This window comes from Choloepus didactylus, chromosome 6 (genome assembly GCF_015220235.1).
Source record: "Choloepus didactylus isolate mChoDid1 chromosome 6, mChoDid1.pri, whole genome shotgun sequence".
Taxonomy (NCBI): Eukaryota; Metazoa; Chordata; class Mammalia; order Pilosa; family Megalonychidae; genus Choloepus; species Choloepus didactylus.
The window spans coordinates 85826572-85843821 of record NC_051312.1 but is presented as its reverse complement, the minus strand read 5'-3'; the positions used below and the strand labels follow the sequence as shown (position 1 = coordinate 85843821).

General features: G+C 42.0%; 1 protein-coding gene and 1 long non-coding RNA gene across 2 annotated transcripts in view; one reads left to right on the top strand and one right to left on the bottom strand.

Moving 5' to 3' along the window:
• Positions 1–17250, top strand: part of LOC119537911 — a 46388-nt gene that overhangs the window by 7963 nt on the left and 21175 nt on the right. The window lies entirely within an intron of this gene.
• On the bottom strand, positions 9461–16247 carry LOC119537909 (folate receptor alpha-like). Its single transcript, XM_037840522.1, has 5 exons — positions 16162–16247; positions 13833–14008; positions 10299–10487; positions 10012–10147; positions 9461–9864 (listed from the first exon to the last, which is right to left on the bottom strand). The coding sequence occupies exons 2-5, from the start codon at positions 13998–14000 to the stop codon at positions 9584–9586; spliced, it is 774 nt and encodes a 257-aa protein (XP_037696450.1). The 5' UTR covers positions 14001–14008; positions 16162–16247; the 3' UTR covers positions 9461–9583.

Genomic DNA, 17250 nt, shown 5'->3' with positions numbered 1-17250 from the left:
GGACATATGTTTTCATGTCTCTTAGGCACATACCTAGGATAGAATTGCTGGGTCATATGGATAGACTATGTTTAACTTTTTTTTTTTTTTTAGAGAGGATGTGGATTTACAAAACAGTCATGCATAAAATACACAATTCCCATCTACCACCCTATTATCAACACCTTGCATTGGTGTGGACCATTTATTACAACTGACTATAGCACATTTTTATAATTGTACTATTAACTGTAGTCCATGGTTTAACTTAGGGTTTTAGGTTTAACTCTTTGGGGAACTGCCAAACTGTTTTCCAAAGTGGCTGCACCATTTTACACCCCACCAGCAGTGTATGGGGGTTCCAATTTCTCCTTACCAGCTCTTTTTATTGTCCAGCTCTTTGTAGCAATCCTAGTGGATATGAAGTGGTATCTCATTGTGGTTTTGATTGGCATTTCCTTCATGACTAATGATGTTGAGCATCTTCTAATGCATTTATTGGCCATTTATATGTCTTCTTTGGAGAAACATCTATTCAAGTACTTTGCCCATTTTTTAAATTGGGTTATTTGTCTCTTTTATTGTTGAATTGTAAGAGTTCCTTATATATTCTAAATCGATGTCCCTTATCAGATATATGATTTTCAAATATTTTCTCCCATTTGCTAGATTGTCTTTCTGCTTTCCTGATGTTGTCCTTTGAAGCAGGCAAGTTTTAAATTTTGATGTAGTCCAATTTGTTTTTTCTCTGGTTGCTATGATTTTGGTGTCATATCTAAGAAACAAACATTAATTGATTTTCACATGAAAAACCAACTTGCATTCCAGGGATAAAACCTAGGTAGTAATGGTGTATGATCCTCTTTATATGTTGCTGGATTCAATCTGCTAGTATTTTGTTCGGAGATTTGTGTCTTTTTTCATAAAGGATATTGGTCTGTAGTTTTCTTTCCTTTTGATATCTTTGTCTAGTTTTGTACAGGGTAATACTGGCTCCAAAGAATGAGTTGGGAAGCACTCCAACCTCTTCTTTTTTGAAAGAGTTTGTGAATGATTGGTATTCTTTAAATGTTTGGTAGAATTCACCAGTGAAGCCAGCTGGACCTGAATTTTTCTTTGTGGGAAGTTTATAAATTAGTAATTCAATCTCTTTACTTGTTATAGATCTATTATGATTTTCTGTTTCTTCTTAAGTCAGTGTCAATGGTTTGGACTTTCTAGGAATTTGTCCATTTCACCTAATTTATCTAATTTATTAATACACAATTGTTCATGACTCCCTTATAATCTTTTTTATTTCTATAAGGTCTATAGTGATGTCCCCTCTTTCATTCTCAATGAAAATTTAGTAAATTAAATCTTCTCTCTTTTTTTCTTGATCAATCTAGCTAAAGATTTGTCAATTTTGTTGATTTTTTCAAAGAACCAACATTTGGTTTTATTTATTTTCTCTGTTGTTTTTCTATTCTCTATTCCTTTGTTTTCTGTCTAATCTTTATCTCCTTAGTTCTACTTGTTTTCAGTTTTCTTTGTTGTTCTTTTTCTAGTTTGTTTAGGTAAAAAGTTAGATAATTGATTTGTGATCTTTCTTCTTTTTAAATATAGGTGTATACAGCTATAAATTTACCTATGAGTCCTGCTTTATCTGAATCCTGTAAGTTTTGGTATCTGTTTCATTTTAAGTTGTCTCAAAGTATTTTCTAATTTCCCTTGTGATTTATTCTTTGACACACTGGTTATTTAGGAGTGTGTCATTTAATTTCCACATTTGTGAATTTCCTAAATTTCCTTCTGTTATTGATTTATAATTTTATTCCATTGTGGTGGGAGAATATCCTTGGTATGATTTTAATTATTGTAAATTTATTGGTGCTTGCTCTATTACCTCATCTATGGTGCTCCATGTACATTTGAGAAGAATATATATTATGCTGTTGTTTAGTGGAGTGTTCTATAGATGTTTGCTAGGTCTGGTTGGTTTATAGTGTTGTTCTGTTTCTTTGTTGATCTTCTGCATAGTTTTCTATCCATTATTGATAGTGGTGCCTTGAAATTTTCAACTGTTATTGTTGACTTGTATATTTCTCCCTTCAATTCTGTTAGTTTTTATTTCATCTATTTTTGGGACTCTGCTGTTAGGCACATTTATGTTTATAATTGTTAGGTCTTCTCAATGGGTGAACTCTTCCATTATTATAAAATGACTTTATTTGTCTCTCATAACAATTTTTGTCTTAAAGTCTATTTGTATAATGTTATAGCCACTCCAGATCTTCTTTTGTTATTTTTTAAATTCAATTTTATTCAGATATATTCACAAACCAGTCATCCACAGTGTACAATCAATTGTTCATAGTACCTACAATCAATTTTCACAGTTCCTGGTTATTGTTTGCATGACATATCTTTTTTCCATCTTTTTACTTTCCACCTATTTGAATATAAAGTATGCCCGTTGTAGACAGCATATAATTGGATCATGTTTTTTTAAATTTGCCAATCTCTGCATTTTGAGGAGTGTTTGATCCATTTATATTTGATGTAATTACTGATGAATAGGGTTTACAGCTGCAATTTTGCTTTTTTTATATATTTATTATGTCATTTTTGTTCTATTCCTCCATTTCTGCCTTATTTTATATTTAGTGGATATTTTCTGGTATAAATATCTATTTATACTAATTTAATTCCTTTGTAGTTTCTCTCTCTCTCCCTCTCCATATATATATATATATATATATATATATATATATATATATTTTTTTTTTTTTTCCCCTTGGTGTTGCCCTGGGAACCACAATTAACATTAATTTATAACAATCTAGTTCAGATTAATAACACCTTAATTTCAGTAGTATATAAAACATTTGCTCCAGGTTAGCTCTATTCCCACCCTTCTTTGAGCTATTATTGTCGTACAAATTACATCTTTATAAATTTAAGGCCATCAACACAATTTTATAATTATTACTTCATGAGATTGTCTTTTCAATTAGATGGAAGAAAAGAATTACAAGAAAAATACATTTATGCTGTATTTTATGTTTATCTATGTGGTAACCTTTTCCAGTGCTCTATTTCTTCATGTGGATTCAAGTAACTGTCTAGTATCTTTTCATTTCATCCCGGAGGACTCCCATTAGTATTTCTTTTAAGGTAGGCCTGCTAGTAACAATTAGCTCAGTTTTTGTTTATCTAGAGATGGCTTAATTTTTCCTTCATTTCTTAAATTAACACTGTTCCTTTTTGTTTTATTGTGATAACACATATATAACATAAAATTTGCCATTTTAACTATTCTTAAGTATACGATTCAGTGGCATTAATTACCTTCATAATGTTGTACAACCATTCTTTTTCATTTTTGAAGTTTCATTTTTTTCTGGTTATAGAATTTGTGGTTGATGGTCTTTTACTTTCAGCACCTTGAATGTCACCCCACTGCCTTGACCTCCATAGTTTCTGATGAGACATTAGCTGTTGATCTCATTGAGATCCTTTGGACACAGTGAGTTGTATTTCTTCTGCTACTTTCATGATTCTCTCTTTGTCTTTGTCTTTGTTTTTGGATAGTCAGACTATGATGTGTCTTGTGTGAATTTCTTTGAATTGATCCTACTTGGAGTTTGTTGAGCTTCTTGGATGTTTTTCATCAAATATGGGGGATTTTGGACCTTTATTTCTTCAAATATTATTTCTTCCCCTTTCTCTCTCTCTTCTCCTTCTGGGACTCCCATTAGGTATATTTTGATATGCAACTCTAAAGCTCTGCTCATTTTTCTCCATTCTTTTGTTCTTAAGAGTGGACAATTTCTATTTTCTATCTTCAAGTTGCAAATTCTTTCTTCTGCCAGTTCAAATCTGCTGTTGAACCCCTCTTGTAAATTTTTAATTTGTTACTTAGTTTTCAATGCTAGAATTCCTGTTTGGTTGTTTTAGAATAATTTCTCTTTAATGATATTCTATTTTTGGTGAGACATCATTTTCGTATTTTTCTTCAATTCTTTGGACATGGTCTTCTTTAGTTCTTATCTATAATACAGTAGCTGATTTAAAGTCTTTGTCTGGTAAGTCCAGCATTTGAGCTCCCTAGTAACAGTTTCTATTGACTGCTTTTTTTCCTGCGTATGGGCTGCACTTTCCTGTTTCTTTGCATGTCTCATAGTTCTTGTTTAAAACCAGACATTATAAATAACAGAATGTGACAACTCTGGGAATAAGAACCCCCACCCTGCCAGGGCTTATTGTGTTTACTGTTTGTTGTTGCTGCTGCTGATGTTGTTTATTTGCTTAGTGACTTACATGGACTAATTTGTTAAAGTCTGTTTTCTTTGTTGCCTTTGGTCATAAAGTCTCTGCCCCATTCGCTTGGTGGTCAGTTAATGATCAGGCAGAGATTTACTTAAATGCCTTGAACCAATAAGTCTCCCACTCTGTTGAGGGCAGCTATATGTTAATTGGTCTAAGCCTTCAATCCTCTGGCAGTTTACTCTGCCAGACTTACTTCCTTCTTATGTAGGGTTTCAAGATCATCAGAGTTAAGAGATTGGGGCCTTCTCAAGTATTTCCTAGGCATACACACAGCCCTGCACTTGTGTGTAGACTTATATATAGATCTCCAGGAAAATGTTACAGCTTTTCAAAGCTCCCATGGACATCTCACTTCGCAGGTATTCCTTTAGGTGGTTTTTGTGTTTTTGTTTTATTTGGGTTTTTTTTTGCCAGCATCTTGTTTGTCCCACTTGTATTCCCACCTCAGGCAGCTTGCATATTAAACAACTTGTTACTGATTGTTTAGACAAACATCCTGAGGGTAGAGTTTCTCACTGAGCAGTTCTGAGTCAGGTCAAATAAAGACTAGCCTGTGGCTGGGGCTCTTACAGGGAGCTACCAGAGAGAGTGACACTTCTGCAGGAATGGGGCTTTTTGTGTAGTTCCAAAGCCATTCAGCCCTCCTGTAGCTACGGGGCTGCTGGTTTTTATACCTGCTGTGGTTGTGAGGCTGTGACATTGAAGACTACTCATGGAGTTGGGCAGAGGAGGATGGGAATGAAACAAGTTCAAATGCTACAAAGCTCACTGTTCTTACTGAAATTCAGGCATTTTTCTCAAATAAAGGCTCCTCAGGTTGTTGAAAACCTTTAGTTAATTCCCAGGGTTCTGAAAAGGTTGCTTTTGACAACTTTACAGTGTTCTTATGGCTTTTAGGGAGGAGCAGATTTTCAAAAGTCCTTATATTTCCGTTCCAGAGTTACTTCTTCAGATTACTTGTATTTTAAGAAGTGAATTTGAAGTTTAAATTTTGTTGAGTACTGTATTAGTTTCCTGGGACTACCATAAAAAATTACCATGAACTGGGTTGCTTGAAAACAGTAGAAATCTATTTCCTCACATTTTCTAGGAGTCTTTAAGACTGAAATCAAGTTGCCAGCAATGTTGGTTCCTTCTGGAGGCTCCAAAAGGAGAGTCTGTTCTATGCCTCTCTCTTAGGTTCTGGTGGTCATAAGAAAAATGGTCTTTGAATATATAGTCTGTTCTTAATGTGAAGTAGTAACAGTTTATTAAATTAGTTAAAAAGATTAACTCTCCCTATCCCCCTCTCCTGCCTCAGGTTCTAATAATATGTTCTCCTCAAAGTAATCATCAACTGAGATCTCAGAAGATACAGCAGTCACCAATAAGTCTGTGCTATAATGTGTTACACTCCAACAAAAATTTATCTCTTTCATTTTGATATTGAAGATACTGTAATAGGGCGACCAGACCACTTGGTACTGTCAGTGGGTGATTCTAGTCTCCCCTTTTGTTTGCCTAAAGATCCCTATCAAAATTTACTGACAGGAAATAGACTCATGAATCTGACATTGCCACCATAAATTAATATTTGGATGATTATACCTATCAAAGGTTGATAGGGATTTCCAGAAAATCCCAGCCCTATAGCAGAAGATATCTACCTAGGGAAAAGCCAACCCAAGAGAATGAAGCTAGAAGTTATTTCAAAGGAATGAGGGAACTTAATGAGAGAGATTTGATTGTGATTATTTGTCTTGGTATTTTCGGTAATAAACTTCATGTTCTTTTTATAATTGTTATTATAGTCTCTAACCCTCACTTTAGCAGACCATACGTGTGCCAACTGGACTAAACTCTCTTTCTAAAAAAATTCCTTAGTCATTGGGCCACACTCTTAAATGCTTCTACTGGCATTGCCAATACCTACACCAAGAACAGACTCCCTTCTTGATTGCCATGTTCCAACCAATCTCACAAAGTTCATGACGGAATATGGTTTGTCTCAGGTGATAGGTTTTTATGGAGTTATAGACTAAACTCCTTAGAATACTTTCCCTCATGGGTACACAGGAAATTCGCAATCATATTGTGATTCAGAATCACAGAAATTCAGAATCATGTAAAATTCCCGATGTGCTAACATGACACAGGAGATTATCCTATAGACAATATTTTATTTTATATTTTATTTAATTTAATTCTATTTTATTTTATATATAAAATTCAATTATTTTGTCAAGTGTTATGACCTTACCATAAATCAGTTTTAGAACATTTTTATGCCCTCAGTAAGATCCTTCATGCCCATATATAATTAATCCCTGTTCCTACCCCCATCCCCAGTAGCCACTAATTTACTTTCTGTTCCTATAAATTTGCATTTTCTGGACATTTCATGTAAGTTGAATCACATAACACATGGTCTTTTGTGTCTCACTTCTGTCACTTACCATAATGTTTTTGAGATTCATCCTGGATGTAGCATGTGTTAGTAGTTTGTTACTTTTTCTTGCTGAATGGTATTACATTTTATGGATATACATTTTGTCTACCCATTCGCCAGTTGATGGACATTTAGGATCTTTCCACATTTTTGACTATTATGAATGATGTTGTTCTGAATGTTCACAGGCTAATCTTTGTGTGGACATATGTTTTCATTTCTCTTGAGTTGATACTTAGAAGTTGAATTGCTGGCTTATATGGCAATTTTATGTTTAACTTTTTGAGAAGTTTTCCAAAGTGTTTTTCTAAGTGTCTGCACTGATTTTTGTTCCTACCAGCAATATGTGAGGGTTCCAATTTCTCTACATCCTTGCCAGCATTTGTTATTGTCCTATTTATTTTATAGCCATTCTAGTGAGTGTGGAATGGTAACTCATTGTATTTTCCTCATGATTAACAATCTTGAATATATTTTCATGTACTTATTAGCCATTTGCATATCTTGTTTGGTAAAATGTCTGTTGACTTCTTTGTGTATTATGGATGTATACTGTTTGAGATGTAAAGATACGTGTTTTTTATCTGATGTGTTTTGCAAATATTTTCTCCCAGTCTGTCTTTTCATTTTCCTGATGGTAACTTTTGAAGTGCAAAAGTTTGAATTTTATAATTTAATTTCTATTTTGGTAACATATATAAACACAAAATTTCCCACTTTAACCACTTTTAGGTATATAATTCAGTGGTGTTAATTACATTCACAATGTTGAGCTACCATCAACGCCATTCATTACCAAAAGCTCCAGTCACCCCAAGCAAAAGTTTGAATTTTGGTAATGTCCAATTTGTCAGTTTTTCCATTTATGGACTGAACTTTTGGTTCAAAACAGAAATAAGTGATGGATGGACATTTTAATCTAAGAAATATTTGCTTAACACAAGGACTGGAAGATAATCTGTTTTCTTCTAAAAGTTTGATTGTCTTGGGTCTTATATTTAATGGTCTATGATCCATTTTGAGTTAATTTTTGTGTATTGTATGAGGTAAGGATTGAAGTTCATCTTTTGGCAAGTGAGTAATTAGTTGTCCCAATACTGACCTTCCTTTCCTCAATGAATTGCCTTAGCTCCTTTGTCAAAAATCAATTGAATTATATATTATATATTATATATATATATATGTATGTATCATATATATGGATTTATTTCTGGATGCTCAGTTCTGTCCCATTGACCTATATGTCTATTCTTATGCCAATACCAGTACTGTTAGGTAGTCTTAAAATATGATCTTAATATAGAAAATTATTAATACCTTCTACAAGCTAATGACTTCTCAGAATTTGAGGATGACAACTACAAAAAATGGGATTCAGACAAGTACTTTTATAAATGGTTCAGAAATAGCACATCAGGCCTTTAATAAGGTATATTAAATTGAGACAGCACTAATCTTAAATTTCACTAATTGTAAAAATCTGTAAACAAATCATAATTGTAAATAGTGCCACTGGCTCTGTAGAGAATATAACCTACCAATTGGCCTTGTTTGCAAGACTACTTAGGATAGTGACCAGGGGATTGCTTCATTTTCCATGATATCGTTGTGTATATAGTTTCAATGAGTTGGTCTTCCTTCTCATTAGAATCTAGCTGAAAAATTTGTAACCATAACCATTCCAGAAATGTAAACTGACCTTAAGATAACATGGTCTTTGTAGTAGTCATTGGATTTATTGATAAACATTCCAGTTCTCTCCTTCCAGGCATATGATAGGATTGAATTTTCCTCGTCTTCTTGAAGTTAGGCATGGCTATGACTCGGTTTGGGCAATAAAATACATGATGGGTGGAATTTCTAAGAGCCTGTATGGAATTCATCAAGGTCCCTTTTCCTGTCTCAGGGAAGTGTGTGACAAAAGGAAGCCTCCATCAACCTGGGACCCTTAGTGAGAAGCAAAATCCCCCTGACAACCCACATTAAACATTGTAGCTTGAGCAAAAAGAAACGTTTGTTTTGTTGAGCCACTGAGATATTAGTGATGTTACTGTAACATAGCCTGGCTTCTTCCAACTGTTATAAACTATACTTAACATGGGATCAAAGCCTAAAAAAACCTCTCAAGTCACTGGTTGGAGACCTGCTCTAAGAGTTTAGGTTTGGGTTCCAGTCCTAGCTCTGCCAGGAACCAGCTCAGCCTCAGCTCCTCTTGTCAAGGGAAAAGAGCTTGCTCTCAAGAGCCAGACTGCCTGGGGTGGAATTCCAGTTCTTATGGGGGGGCACCTTTGGCCAAGTTTCTTAATTTGGGGCCGATTCCACATATGTAAAATGCAGCTAACAGTACCTAACCTTGTAGGGATAAATATAAAGCATTAGGAGTGCCTGGTGGATAGTGTTTGTGGGTATCAGCTGTTAGTGAAGTAGGGCTCTTGCTGGCCCTGTCCCACTCCCATCTCGTCTATTGCAGAGCTGAGCACAGGGCAGGACAGTCAACACTGGGAGACTTGCGACCAGTTTACATGGTAACATCCTGGGCCTGACTCTAGATTAGTGCTATAATGAAAAATGAAATTGACAGCTATGAATGTATCCTATGTGAGAAGGGTAGTTAGGCTTCTGGCTCAACTTCACAGCAAGTGTCAGAGTTGGGAATCAACTTAGTCTAACTGGCTTCAATCAATGGGACCTGGGAAACTAAATAGTCACATCCCCATTCACCCCCAAACCATTCTTAAGACATATGTGAAGTGTCTGTTTATTTAAACAGGTTGTCAGAAGTGCCGCCATGGAGCAGGAACTCATAGCTAGGAGCTGTGAGGCTGAACAGGGCAGGGATGTGTAAATAACAGAAGGGGAAGGAACTCAGCTGAGCAGCCGGAGCATCAACAGGGGCAGGGTGAACAGGAGAGGCCCCATCCTATGGCACCCAGCCCCACTCATCATCTCAGCATAGAACCTCGCCACCTCTTCATTGGGGTTGCCCTGTGCTGGGTCAAACCATATCTGCATGCAGCGGCCGCTCCCTCGGCTGTAGTTGCTGACCTTGTAGGAGTAAGTCCAGATTTCGTTGCACAGAGCAGCAGGTGTCGGGAAGTAGAAACTGAAAGAGTGGCAGGCAGCTTTCACTGGGCACTGGTTATACCCTGTAAGGAGGAAGGAAGATCAGCTATTGGACCCAGAACTGTCTATAGCTCTGCTAGCTCCCCTAACCCCAAATCTTCACATAAACCATTCCACACCCTCTCACTTCCACCTTCACTTCACCTCCAACCACTCCCCCTGGTCTTCACCTGAGGTCCAGTTCCAGCCCTTGTGCCAGTTGCTCTTGCAGGTATAGGAGGTGCGGCAGTCCTCCCACCAGCTCTCACAGTCCTCTTTGCACAGGGGCACATTCAGGATCCTCTCTTTGCGCCAGCTCTGGTCCACCTGGGGGATGTTGGTTGAGAAGAAGGGCTTAGGCTCAAGAATCTCAACAGTCCATCCTTGAATAGAACTATAGAGCTGGGGGAGAGAAGCTTGCAGAGATGTCTGGAAAGCTCCTCTGCTGGGTTGGGGGTGCAGGGGCAGACATTCTTACCTTCTGGATCCAGGGCCCCAAGTTGGGGGAGCATTCATAGAAGCAGGTGTCCTGAATGAAGTGCCGTTTGCAGGCAGATGACATTTCTCCACAGTGGTCCCAGTTGAATCTGTACAGGTAGGAGATATCCTTATGGGCTTCCTGGCTGGTGTTGACGGAGCAGCAGGCGTTGTTCCTCCAGGGACTGCACTGAATGGGAGAAGTCATAGGGACTAACTCTCATGCCTACCACAGCCAGAATATTCCCACATGAAGCTTCTCTCTATCTAGTTCTTGCTACCCCTACCCAAGGTGTTTTGGGAAATTCCTTGTTGTTGGGGCCCTCTGGGGGAAGGGACTCTTGGAGACTGTGGGAGCACAGGAGGGAGCCACTGCTCAGAGGTGCAGTCATTACAAAATTCATTAATTTAACTCATTAATTCCTACTTACACTAAGCCAGATGCTCTTCCAGGAACTAGGGAAATAGCAGTGAACATTTATCACAGTCCTCTTAGCCTGAAACACTCAGACCCAGGCACCTCTGTATACCTGTTTACTGTCTCATGGGCAGTCACCAGTGGCTTAGCAATCTGGTCAGATTCATGGAGGGAGCATAACTGGAGAATTCAAGGTTCCCCAGTGTGGGGAATGGACCTTTGGAACAATTGGTGGCATGAAAAGTCACCGTCTATGTTACTCATGTTGATGCACATGGCAAGGGCCCATATCACGATGAACACCATTGGAATGACCTAGCCAATAAAGGATGCACTGGGCTGCTTTTCACACCAGATGAGGCTGGAGACCTCCTGGAGCAGAAGCAGAGGATGAGCACTGCCTGGAGGATGAGGACAACAATTTACCCTTCGCAACATCCGTGAAATAGCTGAATTTCCCATGGATGCTGCTGGATGGATTCACTACCAAACTGGACATGGAAATTCCAACACCAGGAAATTATGGGCCCAGGAGCATGGAATGACTCTTTTGTTAAAAGAGGCCCAATCTGCCATTTACTGATGTGAGAGATGTCAACTACAACCCATAGCCCCCAAAGGGCATTTACGAGCTATTCCCAGAGGGGCCGCACCAGGCCACTCATGGCAAGTGGTCTACATCAGCCCTCTCCCACCATCCCCAGGTATTCCTATGCCTCAGCTGTTGTAGACACCCATTCAGGCTATAGTGTTGCTTTCCAGCTTGTGCAGATGCAGTGCACACATGGGATACCTTGGAAAAGCAGCTTTGCCACCCAGATGACATCTCCTCTGACCAAGGACCCCCACTTTACCGCACAATCCACTCAACGATGGACTCAGACTCACAGAATTAGACGAATCTTCCATGTCACCCACCACCCACAGGAAATTGGCATTGTGGAGAACTTTAATGGCCATCTGAAAAAGGAGCTTTGATGTCTATACCCTGACTGGATGAACTGTCTGTCTTTCTGTCTTACTCAGGCCCTCTGGAAGCTGAACTCAACAGTTGCCCAGAAGAGAAACATTACCTTTCCTGCTTCCTAGCTCAGGGAGGAACTAGGGTGGGGGAGGAACCCAGGCTTTGCTGTGCATTGCCCTTACACCCACCAGGATGAGAACTGGCCCCGAAACGGGATCCGAGGACACACCACTTGGAACTCTCCTTTCCAGCCATTGGAATTCTGCTTTCCAGCCACTGTCTGGAGATCGTCCCTCTTTTTACCCCATTATATCCTTCACATGATTCCCAGGATGGTGGGAGGTTAGGGCCACCAGGCGGAGAGTAGGCCTAGAAGTGCTTGACACACAAAGGTGACAATCCAGTGGGCAGGACCTGACACCTGCACACTGGAAGTGTGGGTGATGCCTACCCTGGTTGGTCCACCAGTCCCCTTGGGAATGGTCATAGAGGATGGAAGTGGGCTGGAAGATATGGGTTAGGCACTCAGATCAGTGGAAAAGGGGTGAAGTTACAGCTCAGGACAAGGGGCAGATAGACCGGGTAGCCTTCGAAAGACAAAATGTTACTGCAGATAGGTCAAGAAAAGTGTTTCCCGTGGGCAGTGGTTGAGGACCAGCCTATCAGGACTAGTTACTGCTCCTCTCTCCGTATCTGAGCCACCAGCAACCTGGAAGGAAAACACCTTTGTCCAGCTGACCAAGGCCAGCATGGCAGCAGGGCACCTGACCAACCACTGAATCTGCCTTCTGATCCCTCACTCCCTTTCTCCTCTTTGCCGAGTCCAGATTGACATTCAAAAAGGTGATCTTCCCTGACTCACATTTTAACTAACACCAGGAAGTCCTTCATTTATGCCCTGTGACAAAGACAACAGCACAGCCACTCTTTTCCACATCTGGATAACCTGTCAGGATGCAACAATTCCTGATGTAATGAAACTGGCAAGTGGCTCAGTCATCTTTCCAATTTATTCACCAATGAACACAACATGCAATCTGTCAGCCACCTTGGCTAACATTGCTGAATTCACAGCATAAGCCCTTCAGGCTCATCAAAAATCTCGACTCTCTGACCAAAGTAGTGTTTGATAATCACATTGCCTTAGACTTCCTCCTAGGCTAACAAGGAGGCACGTGTACTATTGCTAACACCACCTGCTAGCTGTGGTTGCTACCTCAGGGGAGGTAGAACAGGTGACTGAAATCCAACAGCAAGCCCACTGCCTGCAAAGTGTACCAAGAAATTCTACATGGGGCCTCTTCAGCTTTCTCCTGAGGTTTAGAGGAATATGGATACAACCATTACTCTGACAGGCCTGATCACCCTGCTTGGAGTCATGGTGTGCAAACATGAGGCCCTCCTAAGGTGCCATAGCCACTGTTGTTCCCAAACCTTTGCTAACCAACATTGTCAAGAGCCACAGGCCAACAGACCTGGCCCATCTCCGTCTTCGTGTCCGAGGTGGGAGGTGGGCTTATGTTGTGGAAGATGATACAGAGGAGTAGGCCAGGCCTGGTTGAGAGGACGAGGGGTGGACTACTGGGGAAGTCATGGACACCCTCAGTGGACATCTCCCAACCCTTATCTACCCCCCACCTCCTCTCCTATTGGGAGATACTTCTGTCTGTTTCCATTCCACAACTCCAGGGGAGATGTTAGGTCTAATGAAAAGGCCTGAGCAGACCTTAAACCTGAAGACCAGATGCTTATCAGGGCAGGAATTCTCAGTGGCAGGGACCCTCACCCTGGGGTCAATAAATACGTAACTCTCAAACAGCACAAATTTGTCTCTCCTCCAACACAAAGTGGGGTGTGAGGAGCTGCCACCCACCAACCTGACTTGAGCAGTTGGCCTCCCTGGGAGACCAGCCAAGTGTAAGTAATAAAGGGGTCATTTGCTGAAAGTTTCTGTTGTTCTCACAGAAAAGAGCCCGTTGTTCCCACGGTGCTCCATGTGGCACCTCACTCCACATTGGTGATCTCCTCAGGCAGCCTCTCAGCCTCCACCCTTCTCCTGCCAGCAATACCCACATGGGGGTTTGGGCACTTCCGTCTCCTGACTCATCTTCCCGAGCCAGCTCCTCTCCACCCCAGAGCCCCACTTGACCCACCTGCTCATGCAATTTGTCCTCAGGGCTTGGCTTTTCCTTCTGGTACTTGGCATCCATGCAGATGTTGAGAAGTTCAGTCCTGGCCCGCATAGTCCTGGGCTGGCCACCCCATACTGCGGCCACCGACACGAGAAGGAGCAGCAGCTGTGTTGTCATCAGTGGGGCCATGTCTGTCCCTGAAGGAAGAGCTGTGATCAGCGGCACCAAGGGAAAAGTGAGGCTTCAAGGTGTGGGAACAGCCCCGGTGGGAGGAGCCTGGACGGTGAAGTCTGGAGCTGTCCCGCTGCATCCAGCCACAGTGAGGGGTGGGATTAGACACCGCCCCTTCATTGTGTGTGCTCTTGAGGATCCTCGAGGCTAGGCATAGGGTCTGGAAAGTTAGCAGAGGGGGCTCCCTGCCCTCTCCCCTGAGACCCTGGAGTTCCCCATCTTGGTGTGAGGGAAAACCCTGTTGATAGAACTGTGCGCCCTTCTCCAGGAGAAGAGGCTCAGCTTCCCACCCAGCGCCCTGATTATTTCCATTCTTTCTGGCACAGCCCCTTGCTGGAGCCTCACTGACTTCTCCAGGTGGTCTTGAGGACCAAATGATGCAACTAAGGGTTTGGGCAAAGGCAGAAATAGCAAGGAGATTGCTATAGGTCCACAATACCTTATTTGAAATCCTTGGAGCCAAATGTTTAGGGTTAAAAAGTTTTTTAGAACTTTTTAAAAGGCAGTATAAAGGAGGGAATACAATGCACTTGCACTCAATAATCAAGCACACATTCCGTAGTGAAATATTTACACTAGGGGGATAAACACCCTGAAAACAATTTAAATACAGCCAATCAGCTATCGCCAACTCCCTATTCTTACGCCAGCTAACTTCCTCATTGCTAAGCAACTGCTTGCACTAACCCTACTAGGAAACGTAGTCTGCATTAACCAATGAAAATTTCCTCCCAATGTATTCCCTTGTTCCATCTATAAAAGCCCATTGCTCTCTTATTTCAGCGGAACTCCTCCCTACCTTGTGGCAATTGGAATCTTTCCAATTGGTGAATTGTTTCAATAAAACCCTGAGATCTAACTAAATTTTGCTCAAGTTTTTATAAACACCTGTGTTAAAAAATCCTGTTCAGAAAAAAAAGCCTTTTGTTCCAGCCCTTCCCAATGTCATTTGGCCTACTACATTAAGTGCCTTCAAGGAACACTGTGATCTGGGACATAACACAGGCAGATTCCAGGGCATGGGACAGCCCCTGTGTCCCTCTACCATAGAGCCAACTCCCCTAGGCTGTCGTGGCACCTTAATCCTTTAACTTGTGGGAGGGGACCTGTCCTTCACACCACTAGCCACCTGGTGTACCTCCTAAAATGCTTGGAATTTGTTTCCTGCAGCTCCTTTCAGTCTCTCTCCCAGGAACCCATTCTCCACCCAAGAGTTGCAAAAGCTTATGCACCTTCCCTACCTCCACAGGGCCCCCCATCACCCTCCAGGCCCTTGGTAGCTACTGAGCCTGAGCTGGTCACCTTTGAACTCAGATAAGCCTGGAATTGAATTCCCACACAGCCCTCCTCCTCTGTGCCCCCTGCCCTGCCCTTCCAGAAACCATTATTATGCTATCCTATTTATTCCAGTGTTCATTCATTCTCTTACATGCTAATTCCTTCATTCCAGGACTCAGTCATCCCTTCATTAACCATTAACCCATTCACTCACTAATCACCGAGGAGAACTAGAGAAACCAGCTCAGGGTGAGCCTGTTTTGGATTCCAGCCCTCACACTGCCTTGGGGGGGGAAACGCTCAAATACCTTGAGGCTTAGTTTCGTCATCTGAGGAGTAAATATAGAGAAATAACAAGTGATAGCCAACTTAATCTGTGGAATCAGTTGGACACTGAGGGATGTGCCTGGAGCCACATAGCAGAGACCACCCAAGTCTGACTCCAGACCCTCAAGTCCAGAGCTCCTCCGACTTTTCCCCCTGAACCTTGCTGTGCTGAGGCTCTCCCAGGGGAGAGGGGCTGAGGGGAACTGTGGGAAATGAATTCCAAACATTTGGGAAGGTCTGAGAAGACCCTTCACCTGGCTCCTGGTGGATCCCACTCTGGGGTGGGGGTTAGGAGCCTCTCTTGTTATGGCTGATTTCCCGGGGCCAGAGCTTTCTCCCTTTCCTTGTGACCTACATCACTCTGTAAGCCCCCTCCCCACCTTTCTAGTCTCACCTTCAAATCTTGATCCAGCTATGACCACTCCCCTCAACAACCCTCCTTCCCTCTCTTCCCACATAGAAGAGCTGAGAACTCAGTGCTGGCTGGAAAGCAAAGCCCTGCATGAGCACTAACCTGTAGTTTCACCTTGGGCAGCCCATGCTCCCAGCCTGGGCCTCAGATCGCCCTCCTGGATACTCTGGGGTTTAGGCAGAGGAGCCTCCCAGCTCAGCAAGTGCTTTAACACATACCAAGGGGTGTGACACCTCTGATGGAGAGGGTGGGGAGTGGCATACCTGGGAGAGGAGGTGACTCTCAGTCTGGTTCAGACTTCTGCTCTGCACTCCCCTTTCCTTATTCCAGAAGACAACCGCGGTTTAGTGGCCTTGGAGACGGGCAGTGGAGCAAGCAGCGGGAATGGGGCCTGGAGTGGAGCCTAGGATCGGGCGAAGGCCACTCAGCAGTTAATTATTGCACGTGGGCACCAGCCAGGCCTCAATGGGGGGTGGATTAATAGTGTAGGACTAAGGCCAGTCCCAAGCCCTGCTTAACTGCATTGTATCCCAAAAGCTCAGGTCTGATAAAATCTTGCAGCCTGAGCTGCTGGAATCCTTTGAGATATTCTAATCCACCCCTCTCCAGTTAAACAGAAGAGAAAGAGACCCAGAGAAACAGGGCAGAGCCAATTGCAGGGCAAGAGTTGGAACTCAGACTTCCAACTTCCCAGCCAGATATAGACAACAAGAAATTCCCAAGTCCCCAAGCTAGAGAGCCACCAACTGTTCCATCCCTGCTAGCCCCAGGTGTCACCCACCTCTGTCAGCAAAGTCACAAACATTTCAAATCTTTTGACCAGAGTCTTGGCTGTTCTAAGGCAATGGTCCCCTGTGGCTCCCTCTCACTACCCACACAGGTTTTCCTTTCTACAGCATCCCGCCAGAATCTGATCTAATTTATACATCCTCCACACATGCTCTCCCCCATGCCAAGCACAGAAACCCTTAGACCACTGTGATGCCACTGGGGGGGAAGGGGGAAAAGGGGAGGAGGAGCAGATTTTGGCAGGATGAAACACAAAGCCCCATTTTGTTGAGATGCCTATATGAGCCCCAGGGGCAAGATGGAAAGTCTAGGGGAAGAGTCTGGGGTGGGTGCAGATGTGGGAACCATCAGTCTCTGTGTGGATGGCAGTGGAAGTGCAGAGAAGGTGGGGGGCCCAATGCC